Source organism: Psammomys obesus, unplaced genomic scaffold (genome assembly GCF_907164565.1).
Source record: "Psammomys obesus unplaced genomic scaffold, mPsaObe1.curated_primary_1811, whole genome shotgun sequence".
NCBI classification, from domain to species: domain Eukaryota; kingdom Metazoa; phylum Chordata; class Mammalia; order Rodentia; family Muridae; genus Psammomys; species Psammomys obesus.
In genome coordinates, this window is record NW_026585587.1 from 2,727,671 (window position 1) to 2,752,464 (window position 24,794).

The 24,794-nt window shown below is 40.0% G+C and overlaps 1 protein-coding gene across 2 annotated transcripts in view; it reads right to left on the reverse strand.

Annotated features, from left to right (window-relative positions):
• Positions 1-78: 78 nt before the first annotated feature.
• The window catches only part of Akt3 (AKT serine/threonine kinase 3), a 211,775-nt gene continuing 187,059 nt past the window's right edge, over positions 79-24,794 (reverse strand). Inside the window, exons 13-14 of one of the 2 annotated variants that reach the window (XM_055608722.1) lie at positions 13,838-13,940; positions 79-434 (exon numbers count right to left, since the gene is read on the reverse strand). In XM_055608722.1, the coding sequence (XP_055464697.1) occupies positions 397-434; positions 13,838-13,940 (141 nt within the window). In that variant the 3' untranslated portion in view covers positions 79-396. Of the gene's footprint in view, positions 5,159-13,837; positions 13,941-24,794 lie in introns of both variants that reach the window. The other variant, XM_055608711.1, reaches the window with a different exon arrangement.

Consider the following 24,794-nt stretch of genomic DNA (forward strand, 5'->3'; position numbering starts at 1 on the left):
GCTAGGGCTAGTTGGAGTGTGTGCTCAGAACAGATTCAAGTCACTGACTTATATTTTCTCTACTCTACACTATGCACAGGGATTAATAAAATGATCTTTTGAAAGACTTGAGTTGTTCTGTTTCCTTTCGCTTTTGTAGCAGTGACAAACAAAACACACCAAAAGGCACATGTTTTAAGTCAGCCAAAGTGTACTGAAGACCAACTTTCCTCCTGCCATTTATTGTTCTTTTCCCTTGTGATATAACGATCATGTATACCTTTAACTGGCATCCAGTATTTACCATTGAACTGTGTGCACTCAAGAAGCACTCTGCATTATTCTTTCCAGTCTCTGAACAACACAAAACAGCCCCCCCCCACACCAAAAAAAAAAGGCATCTTTGGCTCGATGGTGTCATATTTTTGTCTTCGATAGCGGTATTTGAGAGGAGCCTAAAAACAAATGTATGTGAAATTAGAAAATTTACTTAACAGTATATCAAATATCTGTACACAGATCATATTTTTAGTCTAAAATAGTATTCTACTATACAGTCAAGCCCTCAAATGCTTTAAAGGAATACAAATGGACACTGGAAGGTCTGGGGTGTAACTCATTGGTAGAGTACTTGCCCAGCATGTGTGAGGCCCTGGGTTCCTTCCCCAGCACCACGAAACAAAACAAAAAGTGAATGCTGAGATGATGGTGGTGGTGTCTGAGGTGGGATGAAACACTAAGGGCAAGGCTGCATGTCAGACAACCCTAAGCTCCCGTCTTTCCCAGCCAGCAACCCAGCAGCCGAGGCTCTCAACAGAGGCCTAGCGTGCACATGCTCTGCCTGCCCCTCACAATCATGCAGCGCAGGCCATGGAGGTGGTGTCACGACAGTGGGCTGGCCATGCTCATCTCTGGGGCATGATGTCAAAGGTGCAAGCCTCGAACAGCAGAACTTTGGTTCTGAGTCAGAAGCTTCTGGTTTCATCAAATGCACTAGACATAAAGCTGTCACATATTTTAACTGTCCTCAATTCTGTTTTATGTATACCATGAATAAATTATACAATATTCTAAAAATAGCACCTTTATAAAGAGTTGTAGAGGTCACTTTATTTCAGCCTCCTGGATCTGTCAACCCCAGTTGATTCTGAGGACAGCACATGTAAGAATGTCCCCAAATTTAGCTGTGAGAAATACACATGCATGCCTAACTGGTCCCAGAAGTCATGCCTCTCTCTGGTGAACTCACAAGAGCAAAGCCAAGTTCTACAATTGTAGCTTATGAGGTAAAATCAGAAATACACCCCATCCGAAATGATCCAATGTAATCCAGACATTCTAGCATTGATTACTCACATCTAAGTTATAAAATGCCATCAAGGGTTAAAGATACACTTGCAAGGAAGTGTGCAGAGCAGTATGTTATCAGGAAGACATTAGTGATAAGCTACATTCCTTGAGAATTCTGGGCCCACATCATTTCTTATTAAGACCTTAGGATCTACAACCTATTCTGTCTCTGGCATCCTAGTAGCTGTGCCTTGAAACCTAGTGCTGGTAGCCAGTGACACGACTCCTAGCCCTTCATCAGTTTATACAAGCATGCTATTGGCCTTTTGCTCAAGTAAAAATAACCCCGTATGTGTTTTATCTTAAGAGGCATTTACCTATTTTCCTGTCACACCTTCAGACAGTGTTGGTTAATACCAGCTGGGGCAATGATCTTTTTTTTTTTTTCCAGAGAAGTACAAAATTTAGTTTTCTGAAATTACAGAGCCATATCCAACAACCACAAACAGAGAAGTAGCAGATTGACATCGGGCTTTATTTAAGCTGTCTGTAGAAGAAAGTAATGTGTGTCCCTATCAGATGCGTGTGAGATACTAAGGGTGTACAGTGTACAAAACCAGGTTTGGGGGGGGGGGTTCTGTACTTATTTCACACCCTGTGGGTCATATACTTAAGGAAACAAACATCTGCAGTGTGGCCAGCAGTGACAGTAAAGACAGCATCTGGGTTCACAGCTGTGTCTGCTTCAAACCCTTAACCAGATGACCAGAACTCGAAAGTCAAAATATGTCATAGACTACGAATCTACAGGTGACTCGATGACCAATTCAGAGGTTTTCCTTTTATTTAAATAAATACTTTACATTACATGCTTGCCTGTAATGCACTACCAGGAGCAAGCAAAGGGAACTGTGATGTAGACAGTACAGACGGTAGCAGCAAAGTGTGTACACTGAGGTGTGGTGGAGACCCTGCAGTTAGTGAGGGAAAGAGAAGCATGTGGCCCTGTGAGAAGTCAGCTCTGAGAAGCTGTGGAGGTCAGGAGAGAAATGGAAACAATACTGGAATAATGCTATGTCATTAGTGAAGAAAGCAAAGCTGTGAGCAACACTGGCAGCAATCTGAGCAGAAGTGGCCAGTTTCGTCCAAGACAGCCTGCACGGTGACAAGAGGTCAAGCTGGAGCTGGTAGGAGCTGGAATCCCACAGCCAGAACTGCATCCGACATGATGATTCCAGGTTTCAGGCCATTTCAACTGCCAGAAGCCTAAGCTGTAGGCATAGGCAACCTAAGTTTTTAGAATCTCCTCCCCACACCTCTCTGTTCTACTTCTGCCATTTAACTGACATGTGGGTGCAAGGAATGGATTCTCAAAATCAAAGCCAAGGACACACCTTCTGTGACACTCAGGGCGCCAGGGACGGGATGAATAACCCCTTGAATGGTTGGGGACCAAGGGCCAGGTGTGAGGAGTGGCCAGCCTGAGGCATTGTCAGTGCCCCCTCATTAATCTTTACAAAGTATCCTTGGCCAAGGTCATGAAATCACCTTAAGACTTGGGAGGAGAGACAAAAGAAGCTGTGTGCTTAGTGTACAGTGTCTGCTCGCTCTGAGAGATGAATGCTCTGAACATGAGCCAGACTCAGCTTGCTTTTCTTCCTCTCACATTTTTCTTACAGAATGGATGCACAGTAACTTAAAGGACATACCATCTACCTACTTTCTTGCCAACGTGAAACATTCAGTATAATTCTAAGCAGGAGAAAAGACTACACATGTAAGAATGAGTATCTGTTTACTTTAACTTCCTACTCCATTCTAAGGATAAACTCACCCAGGTACAAACATGAAAAATTAGAACAAAATCTATGTCTGAGTCCGTCTTAGCTGCCTTAGTAAAATGCCCTTTCCACCCCAGCAGTCCCAGCGGCCAGCCACTGCCAGCAGCGGCTCTGCTTCCACAAGTCTGAGCCTAGAGGCCAAGACATCTGCATGAGAACATGACTTCCTACTCAAAAAGACAATGCAGCAACACTACTATGTCACACTGTAGTCTTCCATTTGGGAGCTGTCAGTTAGTCACTAAAATACATTTCCATGATCACTCCTTGGAGCAGGTGCCCTCCTGCTTGCTGCAAGAAAGGCTTTGATCCTTGGACTTCATAGTCTGCTTTGGAAAATGTCAGCTCCTAGCACCAAAGGGTTTAATCTGAAGATCATCATTAATGAAGGAGAAAGATGAGGTTTGCATACATGTCCCCTCTTGGTGAGAAATGTTTGGGATTGGGAGACATGAGTATGTACAGAAAAAGAAAAGCTAGAGGTGTTCTGTTTTGTTGTTTTCCCTGATGGCTTGATTCAGTAATGAATGTACCTTGATAAGAATAAACACACCAGCTTCTTGTCCCTTCCTACTGTGTGAATATTTGTGATGTGTTCATTTTGCCAAGTAAAGTTCATTTCTTCTAAGCATTTGGGTCTCAGCTTTCTGCATTACCTTCTGACAGGCTATACTCACACATCCGCTCACAGGAGCAACCACCATCATCCATCTCCTCCACCAACCCCTTGGCAATGGGTAGTTGGGGATTTTCTCATTTCAGCACCAAGGGGTTAAATTCCAGCATCTCTTCTCCCAAAGATTCTAACCAATAGATCTAATCCAAAGCCTTACCATTTTTACAAAGGAGAAAAAGTGCATGATTCTAATGGGTGTGTACATTCCTTGCACATGGGTCAAAAGAAACTGCAGTCAATGACCTGTGAGTTGGAGCTGCGTTTGCTAACATGACAATACAATTCTTATCACTAAAAAATAAATACTACTGTAATATAAACAAAATCATAAAGGACATTCAAAGTTTTAACATCTGAGAAAAAGCTCATTCATCTATAACTGAAAGAAAAAAAAACTTCAAAACTGATAAGGCAAACACCTGTTCACCTTGGTGTATAGATTTTGGCGACAGCAGGATCATTGTACTGTCTACATTCTTCAGCCATCAGAGGTGATAAATATCAAGAAGGGTAAAAGGTTGCCAAGCCCAGGAGAAAATGCTCTCTGGTACAAAGTAGACCCTAAGGTCCTCTAGGTGACTCGGCACCTTCAGGACTTGGTAGAACAATGTCCATTTGCCCATGACATCTGGGCATCCATGGGTGACACTGGGCTTCCTCCACACTATCCAGCAGGAATTAAAAACACGTGTATCCCATCAGCCCTTCAATCCTCTCAATGCTTCCTAAGGCTTTCCAGCCAAATGTCAGCGATACATACTTTATGCGCTGGTTACGCATGCGTTGCTAAACTCTTACATAGACACCCACCACCCTTCGACAACTGCTTGTTCAGAAATATAAACTAAATCTTCTTAGTCTAGTTAGTTCTTGATTTATCTCCTAGAAGGTTAAAAATGTACCTAGAATCAGTGTGTCTCATTTAGCCTTCACTGCTAGGGAAAAACCAAAACCAAAGGATGACACTTGATGCACAAATGAACAATGGGCTCGTGACTCCCAAAGATTGTAAAATGACTTCTGAAAGTTGCTATAATAGTAAGACAGTAGCAGCAACAGCATGAGACCTTAGACTGAGATACAATTTCATGCAAAAACAAAAGCTGGAGTGTCTGTGTATGTGTTCTCATGTGGGTGAGAGGTGGTAGGAGGTGAAGACCCTGGGCTGGTCAGGGATGTCAGAGGTGCCTCTGCTAACTGTAAGAGCGAGGACTGGTGGAGAGGTCCAGGGATCATTCTCAGTGGCAAAATCTAAGATGACAGTGTAGAAACAGAACGAAAGAGACTTATTCTCGTCCACTTGCAGAGTAGGAAAACTGAGGGAAATGTGGCCGCCGCTCGTTGTCCATGCAGTCCATGCCATCTTCATCATCTGTGGGCAGCAAACAGCTTTTTGTCATTTATGTTTTGCAGTATTACTATGACCTGTACACCGAGAGACAATGAGTCTCATAAACTTCTCAATAAAATTTGGTTTTTAAAAGATTATGATTTCTATATGCACATGATCTACAAGGAAATAATACTCTCAAACCATCTCTAAGATATCACACTTTCAAGATTGAACGCTTATAGGAAAAAATGTTACGGAGAAAAACCAACAATCCAGAATTCCACTTTAAAGAATCTTCCAGTTCAGAAAAGCATAAAGTTCTAAATTATATGTATTGAATTCTATAGGACCCAGGAGGGTGCCTGGAGTTTTTCTTCCCGATGACCTAGATATGACTGCAAACTAATCTTCTGCAGCAATGTCAGTCATTATCTGCCATTGACTAATTCACAATTTTCTTGTGGTAAAACTTTAAACTAGAATAAAGAGAACAAGATAAAATATAAGAAACAAAGGGCAGCAGCCTTCAAGTCCTGCCTCATCAGAAAACATGCAAGGATTTTCAAGATGTGGGGGCAAGGTGGATGTGTGAACATGCCCTCTCTTATCTCATTTTCTTGTCTGGGAAGGGCCACAAAGGACCATGCCTCTTCCTCCCTAAGTTTTCTAATAATTGGAATCCACACACTCACAAATCTACACACTTAGGTACTAGAAGTCTCCATGTAAGTTACAAAATCCACTGTATACATCCTGTCATCAAGATGAACCAGTCAGTACAAAATTCTAAAAAATGATTTGGTTTTATGTGTATGTGTGTGTGTGTGTGTGTGTGAGAGAGAGAGAGAGAGAGAGAGAGAGAGAGAGAGAGAGGGAGAGAGAGGGAGAGAGAGAGAGAGAATTCCTATGAAACCCATCAGTGCAAGAGCTGTGTGAAGCTTATACAGCACACTTATACACTTGATACAAACTCAAGTCATCTGGGAAGAGGGAGCCTCCACTGAGAAAATGCCTTTATCACACTGGTCTGTTGGCAAGTCTGCAGAGGTATTATTTTCTTGATGAATGGTGTGGAAAGGTTCAGCATACTCTGGATGATGTCACCCTTGGGCACATGGTCCTGGGTTATATAAAAAGGCAAGCTGAGCAAGCCATAAGGAGCTATCCATTAAGCATGGCCCCTGCATAGGTTCCTGCCTCCAGCTTAAGGTTCCTGCCTTAAGCTCCTTTCCTGACATACTCTGACGATACACTGTAATCAAGAGCCTGTAAGCCAAATAAATTCTCTCCAAGTTGCATTTGCTTATGGCTTTTAAACATAGCAATATAAACAAATTAAAGCACCCTGGAACTGAAGTTACAGGTTGTGAGTGCCCGCAGTGTAGGGCTAGGAACTGAACCCAGGCCCTCTAAAAAAGCAGCAGGTGTTCTTAATTACTGAGACATCATCTCTCTCTCTCTTTCTCTCTCTCTCTCTCTCTCTGGGCTGACATTCATTTTTGTTTTCAAGAAAAATATTTCCATTTCCTCAAATACATTTAGAGGGATATTTCCATTCTTTATGTTTCCCAGGCTCCTCAGGTAGCACTGATTTCAAGAACACAGGCTACGCTACACCCCATAAAAGGCTTTGTCTTCATCTGAAAAATAAACCATTTTGTTCCTTTTTTTTTGTTTGTTTGTTTGTTTTGGGTTTTTTTTTTTTGTTTTTTTTTAGAAGACAAGTTTATTGCTATAAAGTGTAAATATGACTGGAACATACTCCAAAAATCTCAAAATGTACAGTTTTAAAGCCCAGCTGAGTTATCCCAGGTGCCTCTCCGAAGAGCCCACCTCAACACAGCCATGTCTCACAAGAACTGCAAACTGTGCTGTAGCTCAACACTTTGAAGCATCTTCTCCCTGTAGCTAGGCTGATTGGGGTCTTTCCCCTAGCAGTTGGGTTTTTTGTTTTTAAGTTTTCTTCTTTTTATAAATTTATTTTTTATTAATTACAATTTATTCACTTTGTATCCCAGCTGTAGCCCCCTCCTTCATCCCCTCCCAATCCTCCCCTCCCTCCCTCATCTCTTCCCATGCCCCTCCCCCAGTCTACTGATAGGGGAGGTACTCCTCCCCTTCCCTCTAACCCTAGCCTATCAGGTCTCATCAGGACTGGCTGCACTGTCTTCCTCTGTGGCCTGGTAAGGCTGCTCCCCCCTCAGGTGGAGGTGATCAAAGAGCAGGCCCCTGAATTCATATCAGAGACAGTCCCTGTTCCCATTATTATGGAACCCATTTAGACACTGCCATGGGCTGCATCTGTGCAGGGGTTCTAAGTTATCTCCATGCATGGTCCTTGTTTGGAGGATCAGTCTCAAAAAAGACCCCTGTGTCCAGATTTTTTTTTCTTTTTTTGCTCTCCTTATAGAGTTCCTCTCTCTTCCAGGTCTTTCTATATCCCTCTTACCCCAGAAGCAGAAAGACAAACATGGTATATACTCACTTATTAGTGGATATTAGATATATAATATAGGATAAAATACTAAAATCTGTACACCTAAAGAAGCTAATCAAGAAGTGGGACCCTGGGTAAGAGGATCAATCCTCATTCAGAAAGGCAAACGGAATGGACATCAGAAGAGAGAAAACAGGAAACAGGACAGCAGCCTATCACAGCGGGTCTCCGAAATACTCTACCCTGCAGGGTATCAAAGCAGAAGCTGAGACTCAGAGCCACACTTTGGGCATATTCTAGTCTTAATGTATCAGGGACCTCAGAAGTGAGACTAAACTGTCATTAACCTACATTTTTCAGCTCAAATGCACCAAAAGCAATTGCTACAGTAGAAACACTTCACACATAGTTTGTACAGGGTACTAAACAAACTCCCCTCCGCAAACAGACCATTGCCTTGTCAACAGCTGGGCAGCAATCCTAGGTAGTGCTGAGGGAGACAGGAACCTGCCTCCTTAGAAAATATGGGTTCGGAATCAAGTCAATCACATGAATCTTCTAGAATAAATTTTTTAGCTGTTTAAAAGCTGGGAGGGATTGGAAATACCCACTACTGAGTCACACAGCATAAAATCTATATGGAAAAGTCAGTCAAAGCAGTAATGTTCCAAATCTGACATGTGTCAGTCACCTCTCAACAACAGTTCTCCCGCTAAAAGCTTAGTTCTCCTAAGTGTTTCTGCACAGCAAACCTGCAACAAACTGCAGATACTATGTGTGAAAAAGCTTTGTGCTTTTCACCCCAGAGAGACAATAGGGACTGTCCAGGCTCCTAGCTGTAACCAGATCTTGTCCTAGGCCCGGAAGGCTTTACATGACAGGTACTGGTCTTGCCTTGGAGAAAGAGGGTATACTGCGGGGTGTTCCCAGAGAATTAAGACAGCTTCCACTGTCACGTCAGTCACACCACAATTCTCAACAGGAATAAATCTGAATGTATAGCCTGGCTGTGAGCCACACATCTTTCTTCAAAACTACCCACTCCAGCTCTTGTCTGGCCTCCACAGCTGATCACAGTGGAGCTAGTTCTGTGACCATGTCCAAGTGAGATAGGAGGGCAGCAGCTCTCTGGGCACTTGTGCTGCCCTGGTAGGGGGCTGCAACAAAAGGAACTGGGGGACATGGCGCCTAGTCAATATATGTGAACCTGTTCCTATTCTGGAGAACCATACAGGTACAATGATAGCAATAAAGAATATAACTACATTTAAATTATCAACCCTACAGCTCTGTATCTGTGTCTGAATCTCTGCATCCACATGGCACCCTGCTTTTCTCAGAACATTTAACAAATGTAATTAGACAGTAGCAAAAGAGATCAGATTTGTCTCAAAGAAATTTTCCTTTTCTGTGAGAGAAAAACATAGGACCACTGATGGATGTAATGAAAGACAACACATTTTAAAATCTGTTCAATTAATTAACACCAGTTAGGACAATCTGGCATATTGCTGCAGCTGTTTGTAGAAAATGGAACATTTTGCTTTTTTCTTAACTGCTGATTTATTCTTGAAAAATAATTAAAAATTTTTGATTTATAAAACCAAGGTGGCAAGTGGGAAGACAACTGCTAACAAATGGTATTCCATGGACTTTGGAACCAAATCTTGGTGTATAAGCTGAAACAATGGTTTCAAGTCTACCAGAAAAAACTGTTCTCTGTATAATGATGGTTTATTGCTTCTTTTCTCTTCCCACATGGAAAACCTGCAATCTGTGAGCTGTTAAAGTGAAAGCATTTCTCTTGGTCCTCAGAACCAAGAACTACACTGAAGAGCCACTAGGACCCCTCCCCTCCAACAGAAGCTAGGACAGAGAGCGGTTGGCCATCTTTCCACTCACCTTTTCATCCTAGAGATCCTGAATGAAGAAAGAGCCCAAGTTCTAGTCTGTGGCATGTCTTGTCAGGCACAGGCCATACTGGTTGGGATCTTGTTACTGTATGTCTGAGACCCAGCAGCAGGGCAAGGTCATACCCTACTTCTGATGCCTGCAGAAGTTGGAATCCCACAGGCTATAACACCCACCTTAGAAATTATGCTAACCTAAGGCTTGCTGTATAGCTGCATCACTCTTCAAATGAACTTGTCATCCTTCACAGACACTGAGGCTTATACACCCGGGCCCACTGGTGTTGATTAATGAAGGTAAGGAAAGGGTTAAAGTTAAATGCACACAAAGCATCTTTTCATCAACATTTCAAAGGTTTTAGGGACTGAGAAACAAACATAACAAATTCTCATCAGGACAGTTGCCTATGTCTGAGGCCAGGAGTGCCTCATCATCAAACAGTGGCTGACTATCCACAGAGTAGTTTTAACAGCATTTAAATTGGTTGAGATTCCGTAGAGTTTTAAACTGTTTTTGCTTTTGTCTTTCTAGTCTTACCTTTCTTTATGCTCCTTCCACTTAGTTAGGGACTTATTATATTGAACCCATCCCTCAGTTTTCATGTAAATTGTTAATCAGGACACTCAAGCTTAGAGTCCTCTGCAGCCTTTTTCTAAGAGCTGGCTTGTCAATTAAAAACAAGGAAATCATGAAATTTGCAGGCAAATGGTGGGATCTAGAAAAGATCATCCTGAGTGAGGTATCACAGAAGCAGAAAGACACATATGGTATATACTCACTTATAAGCAGATATTAGACATATAATATAGGATAAACATACTAAAATCTGGACACCTAAAGAAGCTAACCAAGGGGCTGGAGAGATGGCTCAGTGGTTAAGAGCACTGTCTGCTCTTCGAAAGGACCCGGGTTCAATTCCCAGCACCCACATGGCAGCAGCGCACAACTGTCTGTACCACCAATTCCAAGGGATCTGACACCTTCACATTAATGCACATAAAATAAAATTAAATAAATTATATTTAAAAAAAAAAGAAGCTAAGCAAGAAGGAAGACCCTGAGTAAGATGACAAATTCTCCTTCAGAAAGGCAAACAGGATGGACATCAGAAGAGCGAGAAAACAGGGAACAGGACAGGAGCCTACCACAGAGGGCCCCTGAAAGGCTCTACCCTGCAGGGTATCAAAGCAGATGCTGAGACTTATAGCCAAACTTTGGGCAGAGTGCAGGAAATCTTATGAAAGAAAGGGGAGATAAAGACCTGGAGGGGACAGGAGCTCCACAAGGAGACCAACAGAACCAAAAAATCTGGGTCCAAGGGTCTTTTCTCAGATTGATGCTCCAAACAAGGACCATTCATAGAGATAACCTAGAACTCCTGGCACAGATGCAGCCCATGGCACCTCAGTGTTCAAGTGGATTCCCTAGTAAGGGGAACAGGAGCTGTCTCTGACATGAACTCAGTGGCCTGCTGTTTGATCACCTCCCCCTGAGGGGGGAACAGTCTTAACAGGCCACAGAGGAAGACAATGCAGTCCTGATGAGACCTGATAGGCTAGGATCAGAGAGAAGGGGAGGAGGACCTCCCCTATCAGTGGACTTGAGGAGGGGTATAGGAGAAGAGGGAGGGCAGGATTAGGAGGGGACATGGGAGGAGGTACAGCTGGGATACAAAATGAATAAATTGTAATTAATAATTTTTTAAATAAAATAAAATCTAAAGTTCCTCTGTACATAAAAACAAACAAACAAACAAACAAAAAAAAACTAAACATAAAGAGTTGGCTTGTCAGTCACACACCAGAGAAACCTGGGCTTTAGACATTATCCCAGAGTCTCTGTGCCTCCCTGTCAAGCAGATAGTTAAGGCGTCTTATCTCAGAATTAGGAAGTGGCAGAGATGAGACAGGAAGCAGGCTCCCCACCTTGCAGTCTATGCTTACATACTTTCTATCCTGCAAATTGGGATTTCACTTTTTTAACTTTCTGAAGTGAACTATGTACTCACAACCCTTCATTTCCAAGCCCTACTTATTTCTATTTTTTTTTCCAAAATTACATGTTCAGCTGTCTTAATCCTCAAATGCCAAAACTTTTGTTTAAAAAAATCAACTTGAAGAGGCTGAGACTGAGGACAGAGATAAGTCATGAGTCAAGCTGGCGTGAAGGCCCAGATGTATTATTTCTAGATTCCAGAGCTTAAGAAAGATCCTGTGAGGCCAGAACAGGATAGACTAGCTAGACTCCCTCCAACGTACTTTGGAAAGGACAGCAAAATCTTCTTATACCAAAGTAGACTGTAGATGCCAGATGGGAGGAAAGACAAACAAAGGAAGCCTGGGTAGCCAAAGGCAACTGCACGGTGCTAAGAGCTGGAACTCTTCCTGACCCTAACCCTTCCTGGCTCTGGGCACATTTTATGTTCACTTGTTTAATAAATACCTGTCAAATATCTATCTGGGGCCAGGCATCTATCTGGGGCTGGTGACAGTCATTAACTCATGAGATCCTTTCAGTAATATTACGTTACACTAACAAAAATAGAAAACAAGTTAACAAGAAAAATAGCATGTAAAGGCATCATCAACACAGAATTGTCACAGTAGAATGAAGCTTGCTCATACTACACTGTTCGTTGTACTAGGACATCAAAGGTGGCTCTCTGGGTGAGAACATGGATGCATCCTGAAAAGGGAAGCTACTGGAGAGCTACAGCCTGGGGAGTGATGGTCTGTATGCAACTAGCCTTAGATCCAAATGGCAGAGCCGAACAAGAACTCAGGGTAGGCACTTCTCTTGGTCTGTTCAGCCACTCATTGGTGTTTCCCAGTATTTTGAACAATCACATTGCTACATCCCATGCTGAGACCAGAGGCCAATAAATTCTACTCATAACCCTTTACTAACTGTCTGCAACTCCACAGGCTTTTGAATAGTCTCTAACTTCTTAGAGATACTAAAAATCTACCTACATCTGTAGCTCACTTCAGCATGTGGGCATCTTAAGAGCTTGGTTGGTGTCCCAGCCGAGATGGTAAGCCCTGTTCCCAGCTGTGTGCAATACTGGGCTTCAACATCTTCACTTATAAAAGGTAACCACTTCTTGTGAATCTAAAGGCATAAAAGAACCAGAAGTGCACATATGTACACAGATACTTCCCCTCAGGGCATGCACTCTCCTGGTGTAGGACCACGGACCCCAGTTAAGAACTAGTTTGTGTTTCAACAATAAAATCACGCAACCATGACCACTACAGGAATAGCGTTTCCTTTTCTTTTTCTGTCTCACAGACATTCAGTGTATAGAGGCAGTATCCACCAACAGTAGAGAAAATTATTAAAACAAAGGAGAAGAAAGGAAGAAGTGCTAAAGAATGTTACATATGTATGCCTGTGATTTTTTTTAGCTTTCTAAACATCACCTCAAAACTTTACCCTATTCTCCTCCTTCCTTTCTTGGGGTACAGGGCATATACTAGTACATACGGAATGGCATGAAATGGTATATGAATATATAGCCTAATGCATTGTCTGTGGTATTACACACCTTTAATTCTTACACAGCTTTAATTCTTAAGTTGTGGGCAGGATGACCAGCTGTTCAATGTCATCCTTGCCGAAGAGCCAGTTCAGGGCCCGCCTGGGGTACATGAGACAAGAGGTTGTTTAAAACAAACTTGTACATAGATGTCTCACCCTAACTGTTCTGACAATGAATTAATCCATCTTCTTAACAGAGGACTAGTAAGGAAGGGTAAAGGGATGGAGAAGGTTAATTAAGGGTGGTAGGGACCATAGATGTGATAAAGCATGGTATCCGTGTGTATAGAAATATCGCAATGAAGTCTACTAATGTGCATAATTTATGGACAATAATAATTATAATCATAAAGAGTAGTCTTCTAACATTCTCTTTTCTTGCCCAGAGCCTAATGCATTTCAATTTAAAGTACATGCATACAAATTAATAGTAAACTACATTGTCTTTAAAGATATTACTGTTTAAGAAAAAGCTAGTTTTAACCATAAAGTTAAAAACGACAAGGGGACAGAACTAGTGTAATTCTGATGGGTGTGACGTGAGGGAACAGGTGTCTGGACTAGGGAGTGTTCCTGCTTCACAAATATTCCAAGACAGCAAAAAGCTGCTAAGACAGCAGTGAGAAGGAGTGTGACTGTAATTTGACCTCCAAGTGTCCTAAGGAGAAAGGGTCTGTTCCTGATACTCTGCTATTCCCTCCTGGGGAGCTGCAAATTCTTAACAAAAATGAAATAGAAGTCACAGGTAGAGTTCATCTTTAGCAAATGATTCTGGAGAAGACTGTTTTTAACTATTTTATAAGGTTAAACTGCTTAACATATTTACTTACATTTTTCAGGTGGTGTTATTGTAATAGTCTGAGCTGTAAATTCCTCATCAAAATATCTTGTGTCCGTCTCAGATGTTACTTGAGGCTTAAAAGGAGGTACAAGCTATAAGAAGAAAAGAATAGTGTCAACGGATTTCAATTCAGGAAAAGTTAACTTTTAAGGTATGATTAGATATATTAACAAGCAGTGAAATGAATGGTACAAAAGACTAGAAGGCGTAGTCACTGTGAAAAGCAGACAAGGTGCTTGTTTTCCTGTCAGTAGTCTAAAGATAGAATGGATTATGTGAAACACAACAGTGGGGAAGTCACAAACCAGAGGAGAACACTGTACAGTTTGTCTTCACTGTTTCTGATAACAGGTATAAAGGGGCCATTATAGGATGTGGAGCACCAGGCTAGAATGTGGTTCTTCCCAGGACAGCAAGAACAGTCATGCTTGTTATCCTCTCCTTTCCTGGTGCTTGGCTCAGTGGTTAATATTAAAAATGTAACTTAACTAGGAGTGCTGATGAACTCCTGTGATCTCAGCACTCAGGAGGTTGAGAAGGAGGATCGCAAATCCTTCTTGGCCCAGTGGGGATTCAAAACCAACAACAACAACAAAAAAAAAAAAAAAAAAAAAGAAAGAAAGAAAAAGCAAAGCAAAAGACAACTTAAAACAGCTGCTCTTAGTCATAGACCACACTCCACTTTTATTGTAAAGAATTCTGTTCTTTTGGAGAAAGCATTGATGCCTGCTCTTGTCTTAGACTAGAATTCTTAGCAATCCTGGAAGCTTGTAAAAAAACTGCATCCATAGCTCTCACTGTGTCCTGAAAGAAGTCTGAAGTGATTATGCTAGCATCGACAGAGCTAGACTGACCCTAGTGGGTCAAAGCAGGAACAGGGTGGGAGGACAGCCTCACATGGTTCCAAGGTCTAGAAGCCTGACCCATGGTACCCTGTACTGGCTGAGTGTGCAGGGCAATGACAGGGCTCTCACTTGTCAGAGCTCTGACCCCAAAGGGCAACAGAGACATTTGGGTTTCTTTTTGAATACAAGATGCTCAGTCCCAGGACTTGTGAGTCTCACCAGAACAGAATATAATTCTTACAGGGATAGGGAAATGACAAATAGAATGAAGAAACTGGCATGTTTTGCCAAAATTTTACAGAAAGAAACACACTTGGATTGAAAAAAGTGTGTTTTCCCCAACCTCACGGTCACTAAATTTATGTTAAAATAGTTATTCTCTAGACAGATCCTATTTTTTAAGTTGGAAAATGGGGTCTGCTCTCCAGTACAATGAAAGGAAACAAGACAACAAAAATTTGAACCAAGTTTTTTTCTTTTTTTGTAATTTTAATTTTTTATATTAATTACAGTTTATTCACTTTGTATCCCAGCTGTAACCCCATCCCTCATTCCCTGCCAACCCCACTCTACCTTCTTCTTCTCCTCCATGGCCCTCCCCCAGTCCACTGATAGGGGAGGTCCTCCCCTTTCAGCTGACCCTAGCCTATCAGGTATCATCAGGACTGGCTACATTCTCTTCCTCTGTGGCCTGATAAGGCTGCTCCCTCCTCAGGGGGAAGTCATCAAAGGGTCAGCCACCATGGGCTACATCTGAGCAGGGATTCTAGGTTATCTCCATTAATGGTTCTTGTTTGGAGTATCAGTCTCAGAAAAGACCTCTATGCCCAGATTTTTTGGTTCTGTTGGTATCCTTATGGAGCTCCTGTCCCCTCCAGGTCTTTCTATCTCCCCCTTCTTTCATAAGATTCCCTGCACTCTGCCCAAAGTTTGGTTATGAGTCTCAGCATCTGCTTTGATAAACTCAGACGTCTCTCAATTGAAGAATGGATTCAGAAACTGTGGTACATTTCCACAATGGAATACTACTCAGCAATTAAAAACAAAGAAATCATGAAATTTGCAGGAAAAGATTGTCCTGAGTGAGGTATCCTAGAAGCAGAAAGAAACACTCAGTATATACTCACTTATAAGTGGATATTAGACATGTAATGTAGGATAACCATACTAAAATCTGTACACCTAAAGAAGCTAAGCAAGAAGGAGGACCCTGGGTAAGATGATAAATCCTCACTCAGAAAGGCAAATGGGACGGACACTGGTAGATGGAGAAACAGGGAACATGACAGGAGCCTACACAGAGAGTCTCTGAAAGACTCTACCCAGCAGTGTTTCAAAGCAGATGCTGAGGCTCATAACCAAACTTTGAACCAGGTTTAATGGTACAAACCTATAATCCTAGCATCAGGAGACAGAAGTAGGGCACTGTGAGTCTGAGGCCAGTGTGGGCTACAAAGGAAGTCCCAGGCCATTCTAGGCTACACAGAGGGATACTGTCTCAAAGAAATAAAAATAAATGAATAACTCTACCCAATATTGGTCAAAAAATCAAAGCCAAGATATTCATGATAAGATGCATTACACACCACTGCACTATAAAAGCAGGAACAAATACAGTGAAATAGAAGCATTTGTAGAGAAAAAAAAATGGTTTCACATCATGTATATGGGAAAGGTTGTGGGGAAGGACTTATAAAATTTTGCTACAATATTTCATCAGATGCACTCCCACATCAAGGATCAGTGATGCTAGGTCTCTGTAATTTATTACAAATTTTCAGGCTTTAAAATTTCTTTAAAAGACAGCACAGTAAAATTTAATTCTGTGTTATTAAGGAGTGAATTTTGTTTTTCCCCCAACTGTTTATATTGGAAATATCCCTACTGCCTCAGATCTTGACTCTTTTAAACAGAGTTTTCAAAGAGTTCATAGCATTAAAGTGGCTTCCATACACTCCTGAGTACCTATAAAAAGAGGAATTTGGCAGAGGCAGGTGGATCTCTGTGAGTTCAAGGCCAGCATGGGCTACAATGAGTTCCAGGACAGCCAATGCTACCCACAGAGAAACCCCCTCTTGAAAACTAAAAATAAAAATAAAAATTTTAAAGGATTTGGGACACACAAATACATGAACTGAAGAAAGACCGTATCAAACCTAGAGAAAGAAAAGCAAATGTAAGCCATAAAAAGAGAACAAAGAAAGTAGGCCTTTATCTTGAACTCTCAACATTCCACAAGGACCAAATATATCTGGGCACAGAGATCTTATCTGAGACTGTTTCTCCAACCAAGGACCATGTATGGATATAACCTAGAACCGCTGCTCGGATGTAGCCCGTAGTAGCTCAGTAACTAAGTGGGTTTCCCTAGTAAGGGGAACAGGGACTATTTTTGACATGAACTCAATGGTGGGCTCTTTGATCTCCCTACCCCCAAGGGAGAAGCAGCCCTGCTAGGCCATAGAGGAGGACTTTGCAGCCAGTCCTGAAGATAACTGATAAAACAGGGTCAGATGAAAGGGGAGGAGGTTCTCCCCTATCAGTGGACTTGGAAAGGGGGAGGGAGGAGATGAGGGAGGAAGGGTGGGGTTGGGAGGGAATGAGGGAGTGGGATGCAGCTGGGATGCAGAGTTAATAAAATGTAACTAATAAAAAATAAAAAATAGATGACAGAAAATGAAAAAAACAAACAACCAAAAACTAATATTCTGTGGCACTTTCTTATGGTGACTCTAGTACACCACTACTACATCTTTTTAATGCTCTCCTTTGGCCAATATTATCACAGCATCTTTTTCTTTCTCTAAACACTTCTTTTAGACATTCCTGTATCATTTGAAACAGTATACCTCCCTTTAAAAATGGTGAGTACTAACAAATCAGTTATAACACTTAACTATAAATTATTTAGACTTCATGTGCTAACTCAGTAAACCGCAATCATGTCATGAAGTATAAACTTGATATATTATCCAGCAAATGCATTACACTTCAAACAGTTCTTTCTTTGAAAGTAACTGTGTTTTTAGAAAATGTCCCGAATGATGGAAACAATAGGATCAAGATTTGAGATGACTACAATATGAATCTAGAGTCCACAGAAGTCATGTGATAAAGTCCTTGACTTCAGAAAGGTGCTGAACTTTAAGAGATGGGGCCTAGCTTTGTCTTAGATCACTGAAGACTATGTAAAGATTGTTTGATCGATCGATTCATCCATCCATCTATCTATCTATCTATCTATCTATCTATCTATCTATCTATCTATCTATCATGCAGATTAGTACTTTATTTGTTTATATGCCTGGATGTCAGAAGAGGACACCAGATCCCAGTATAGATGGTTGTGAGCCACCAAGTGGTTGCTGGGAATTAACTCAGGACCTCTGGAAGAGCAGACAATACTCTTCACCACTGAGCCATCTCTCCAGTGCCCCATCACTACAAGCTGTGTTCTTGAAGCTGACCATGGAACTATGGGTTCTCCCTTTTATTTCTCCTTCTGTGTTTCCCACCATGATCTGTCTCACTAACAAGCCCAATACAAATGGGATTCACGAGTCATAGTGAAAACTTCCAAAACTGTGAATGAAATAAGTGTGTCCTCTTTTTGTAAGGATTATCTTGTTACTGTAATAGACAACTAACGTGTTTAAGACATTAACTTCAGCTGATTAAAAAGGCATGTTTAAATTTAGGCTTACTTGTGCAAACTCAAGTACATTGTGGTAGGAAAATTACAATTCCCTAAATTCTTTCCACACTGCTCTTGCATCGAATAATATTCTAACATTCACTATCTCTAAATAGAGGAATACAGACAGATAATTTTCTTAAATTCTTGAAAATAAATCATACTCCATATTTCCACTGGGGATGGAAATGCAACATAAGTGTAGGACTAGATCTTTAAAGTAAGTCTCCCCAGACTTCCCTTAGCAACAAATCACTTATAACTCTGTTTAATTTTTGTTTGCTTGTTTCAATATTAAGGTTGTGGAGCTTAAGAAATACAGAGTATTAGCTGGCTTTTTTTGTGACAGACCATGATTATAGTGTCTTAGCTGCCTTAAAACCTGTGGCAATCTCAATCATTATATGTTAGTGAATCAAAATACTGGGACATAGACATTTGCAACAAGAATGTTTAGTGCTCCTAGATTTAGTAATCTGGTACTACATTTTTATCTCTTTAAAACAATGTGCTATAGTAGCTAATTTTATGTACAAACTGTGGTTTATTTTATCCCTGTTTCTCATTTTAAAAACTCACTTTATATTTTGTGTATACATGTGTACATATACTTGAAATAGCAGCAATATGGAATATGTACACATAAAATGAATCTCTCATGTATTATATAACTATGTTATATGCAAAGCCCTACAATACCAATTCATTCTTAACATAGAAAAATATTTATTTTTCTGTAACCATGTAATATTAATTGACGTTCACATCTGACCTCAATCATATATAAAACGTATCAAAGGAATGAAGGTCTATACCACATTTATGCACCATAAATATTTATAATCCATAAACTAGAGCTACCAAAGTGGGCATTTTAGTTACACCAAGTATTGCACACAAGTTAAATCCAAAGAAAGAAGAAAACCAGAAATTATAGCAGAAATCAAAGAACTATAAAGTAAACAATCAAGAAAGCAAAAGCTTCATCTTTTTAAATCATTAAAAAAAAATAGGATGTTTCTATTTGTGTTAAATAAAAGAACTTTAATCAGTTCTTTTTGCATTTTAAATGTTTCTTTCACATGAAGATGCTATAATTTGGTACAAAATGTGTTCTCACATTATACTACTGATATTTACACATGAAACATGCCACTTGTCATATTTAATATCTCTGTACAGACATCTACTCAGAGCCACAACACTGCTTCCTGTTCGCAGTACTCTGACACTTGGCCACTAAGTGCTTCTATTTACCAAAATTGTTTCCCCAGATTTTGTCTTATGTGAAATTCTTGTAAGAAATAATCTATGCATATTTTTTCTATAGCCTCTCTTAAGAGCTTAAACTACTTATATCTTATGAAATAACTCATGTTAGTTCTCACAGCTGCATGTTCTTTTGCATCCTATGTAAACTGTCTTAATAGGCAAAAGGCAGCAGTAATTGTGATGTTAGCCATCAGAATGTCTAGCACATAACTGGAATGTATCTTTCTTTGAATAAAGTTTTAAAATGACCCATCAATTGAACATGATAAGAAAAACACCAATTTGACAATACCTAAAACCCTATTTTTAGCTTTTCATTCCTCTGTTGGTGTTCCTGTTATATGAAAACAATCATTGCCACTAACATCTGCAAAATTGCTGTCAGTCACTCAGCAATTCAACCACAAATACTAACCGGGTAATGGAATATCCTGCCTAATTCAGAAAGAAATGTTCCACTGTGACATCCATAGGACATTTTACCAAAGAGTTTGATAGATGTTGTAATAATGTACTCTCAAAACCAAACTCCATTCTTGACCATGCATGTTTCCCAATATTTATTATCCCTCATCCACATTTTTTCTCCATTGCAAACCTTCATTTCTCACCTACTTTATCATCCATTTCTTCCTGTAGAGGAAATCATCCTCCAACTCCTCATTCTTTCCTGTTCTCACTCAAATTTTGGTCCTTAGACAATTTCTTTTTGAATTAAAATAAACATTCTTCCTCTTTTGCCTTTTTCCTTGTAATTTTAAACTAAAATCAGTTCCTATTTCTTTAAGTTATCATCCACACTTCTTTCTCCTCCTTTGATGCCTTCATTCTATTCTATGAGGCTCCTGTAAGTTAGCATACGTCACTGAGGCCAACTTTAATTGGATTCTTTTCTAGAGTCCTTTCCATACTGCTATACTAAGAATACTTGAAAAGGCCCCTATAATGCATGCCGTTTCCTTATTCCAAACAAAGAAGCAACACAGTTCAGGATGTGTCCTGCAGTACAGGCACCTCTCCATTTTCACATCAGTCTCCTCGCCCTTCAGGTCAGGCATGCCAGGTATTACTGCTCTTTTTTTGGGGGGGGGGGCGCTTTTAATTTTTATTTATTTATTTTCTCATTAATTAATTAATTTATTTACTTTACATCACCATCACAGCCCCCTTAATCCTCTCCTCCTTGTCCGACCCTCTTCTTCAACCCTTCTCTTCAGGAAATAGGAGCTCCCCATCTAACCCACACATATCAATTCTCATCAGGACTAAGAGCATCCTTTTCCACTGAGGCCTGATAAGGCAGCCCTGCCAGAGGGAAGTAATCTAAAAGCAGACAACAGAGTCCATGTCAGAGACAGTCCCCACTCCAATTTCTGGGGACCCACACGAGGACCAAGCTGACCATCGGTTACATAAGTGTAGGGGCCTAGGTCCAATCCATGCTTGCTCTTTGGTTGCTTGTTCAGTCTCTGTGAGTCCCATGTATTGCTGCTTTATCTTTCCTTAAATTGCCCTTCTCCCTTCTTAAAGGCCATCTTTCCATTATTTTAATATTATATTTCCTTTAATTTTCCTTTCCATTAATGTTTTCAAAGCACCTGAAGTATAGAGCTAAAGTCAGATTTAGAGTGCAGGCTAAAAAAAAAAAAAAAACAAACGCACAGGAAACACAACACCAGGTGGACGCATGGTAAATGGTAAATGCTTAGACGTTTCAACCAATTTTAAGCCTTATTATCAAAAGTTTAGAGGGGCAGCCCTGTGGTGGAAAGGGCTTACTTAGCAAGTGGTTAGCATAAGTTTAATCCCAAGCATTGCAAAGATCAAAACAGTTCTCTATAAAGCAAAAAGTATTTTGATATATATCATACACTGTGATATTTACTGTATAAAAGAAAAAATCTTAGAAAATGGCAGCATAGAAATGGCGAAGGGAGGAAAGTGTGCTGCTGTATGTGATGTGATCCAGCTGAAAGCAGACTGGGAGTGAAACCAAAAGTGCTGAGTCTACCACAACCTCCAACAATAACATAACAGAGACAGCTAGTAAGACTGTAACAGAAGAAATACGGAACCAGAAATATGAACAAGTCACAAAAGAGGTAGGCAAAGAGAAATGCAAAAAACAGTAACGAAAAATCAGCCAGACAACTATGTCAATAAATGAATTAAATGAAGATAACTAAACATTACATTTCATTAAGTCTTATGCTATTAGTGAATAAAAAAAAATAAACTACATGCTAAAATGAATCTGCTTATTTATAATTTAAATAGATAAAAGTAAAATGTTAAGACATCCTACACACACACACACACACACACACACACACACACAATATACTGTATACTTAATAAAAAAAAAAAAAAAAAAACAAGAAACAATCCCATGGGTTAAGGAGAAAATTCACCACGACATTAACAGTCCTAAATTTAAATGTATGTACAGCAGATGGTGCAACTTCAAAATACAGAAAGTGGGGCTGGGAAAACACCGGCCTTACACATGTAAAGCTCTGACTTTGAATAGGATCACTGAAAACAATTAAAAAATAAACAAAACCAAAAAAGAAACACAAAATTACAAAGATGTTTACATCGGTGGCTGACGACTGCAACAACTGCGTGTCAGTAACTGATAGAACCAGTGCACAGGAGAATGCTGACGACATCAACTGCACCATCTGCCATCTTAGCAGAACATGTGTCCCATATCCATACAAGCATCTTGGTAAAAACATGTGATGGAGGAAAAGCAGAATCTGTGTTTTCTTCTTCTCCCCCCATCCCTAGTAATTTAATTTTTAAACTTTATTATTAAAAATTTCACACAAAAAAGTCACACAACAAAATTAACCAGATGCAAAGATAGGTCAATAAACTTTTATATTCTGAACAGCCATTCTGTTCTTCCTCATACCCTAATATTTAGCTGTTCTTTTTCTGTTTTCTATGTTACATAAATATAATATTTAAAATATTTTTAATTTAAAATGCATTTTAAAACAAACAAACAAAAACACACCTAACAGTCCCTAGCACAGCGGTTCTCAATCTTCCTAATGCTGCAACCCTCTTGTTGTGGTGACCCCAGCCAGAAAATTAATTTTCATTGCCACTTCATAACTGTAATTTTGCTAGTTATGAATAATAATCTAGTTGTAAATAATAATCTGTGTTTTCCAATGATCTTAAGCGATCCCTGTGAAAGGGTGGTTCAACCTCCAACCTGCAACCCACAGGTTAAGAACCACTGTCCTAGTTAAAACTTTGGGCTTAATTAAGCAATATATTAGTAACAACAACAACAAAGGTCTTACAACAATAATCATAGCTTTAATGTAAAGAAACTAGAAAAGCCAAGTAAACTAAGAAGCAGGCAAATGGTGAAATAATCAAATGGGGCTAATGACATAGAACAGGGGCAGATCACTTCCCAAGCCCATGGAAGACATTAGGTTCAAGCCACAGCATCCCAACACACTAAACACACACACACACACAGACACACACACACACACACACACACACATAAGATATACATGCAGGCAAGAAACTCATACACATAAAATAAATAATTATAAAAATTAAGAGAAGTAAAGAAAAGAAAAGAAGCTCTGAGGCTGGACTGTTAGTGTATACCTATTATCCAAGGCCTCAGGAGGCCAGGGGGAGGAAGTTGAGTATGGGGGCAAGACAGCCTGTATAGAAAAACCCAGCCTCAAACAGCAGGAAGCGGTATGCTGACAAAGTCATACTAGCAAGCACCCCACCAGAAAAATAGCCCAGCTTAAGGGTCTTAAAATGATCAGAATCTTCTATGACTCAAGTGGCATGTCCCTTTCTGCAAAGGGGAGTAAGATACAGTTCCAAAACAGAGGACCTGCTCTTTTAAGTTTGTTCCTATGTTTTACAATTAGTTCACTTTTTATTTGTCTTGTTTTGTTTTGTTTTTGCAGAGAATGGTTTACATCTGGTTTTAAGGTACTAAATGTGTCATATCTATTTTGCCGCAAACATTTAGAAAAAGAAAGAGACAGGCAGGTCTTTGTGAGTTCAAGGCCAGCCTGGTTACCAGTCAATTCTAGTTACTCAGAGATACAAAGTGAAATCCTATCAAAAACATTTTTATTAGAAAAAAGGCATTAATTATAAACTAATATATGAAATAATAAACACAAAGTTTGTTAGTAACAATGCTAACTTAAAGATGAAACACCCAGTTGTGCGTAAGTTACAAGTTTTAATTTTTATTATAATTACTTATTATATAGAAGGGTCTGCATGGGGCACAGCTCACATGTGAAGGTCAGAGGACAGGTTGTCCCCTTTCACGATGTGTGTCATGGGGACTGAATGAGGTCAGCAGGCTTGGGAACAAGTGCCTTTTATTTACTGAGCCATCTCACTAATCCAAGTTACACACTTTAAAGACATAAAGACCCCATAAATTTTTTAATTTTTATACTTTATTTCATAATTTATATTTCCAAAATACCAGACGTTTTATCGACTTTGTTAAACTGCTACTATTGCCAGAAATTGTCAGAGTATTGTTGCCCTACTCAATTGTGCTATATGAACCCAGAAATGCGAAACTGAAGGGTGTTGTGGTAAGGTTGTTCCTGACTATGTAAGACTGTCTGAAAATACTGGCTCCCTACTAGACAAGCGGAGAACTTATAAAAGCTATGAGTCCATGGTAAATCATCTGTTCATAGAAACTGACATTTTTGTTCTCATATTTCCTGTAATAAGCTTTAAACTTCTAATTTCTTTACATACATAAAGTTCCATTTTTGAAGCTTCTTTCCTTGTACAATTTCTATCCTCACAAGTGGAATACTTGGTTATCTTACTTGTAGGACCATGTTTATTCTGAACATATGGAGACCAGTAGACAGGCAAGGCATTTCTTCATGGACACACTGCTTGGGCTCTAGAGTGTTCTCCAGTACTGCCAACAGCAATTTGATGTGACCATCTGAACACTGCTAAGGAAAGCCATTCTTTACACAGAAGTTTCCTCACAGGACTGAGAAGCCCCTTCTGTAGGTTAGTAATTCCACAATGCATCCTGACCCTTGCCTTTTAAAGAAACATTTCCTTCCTTCTTTCCAGCTCTAATTATTTTT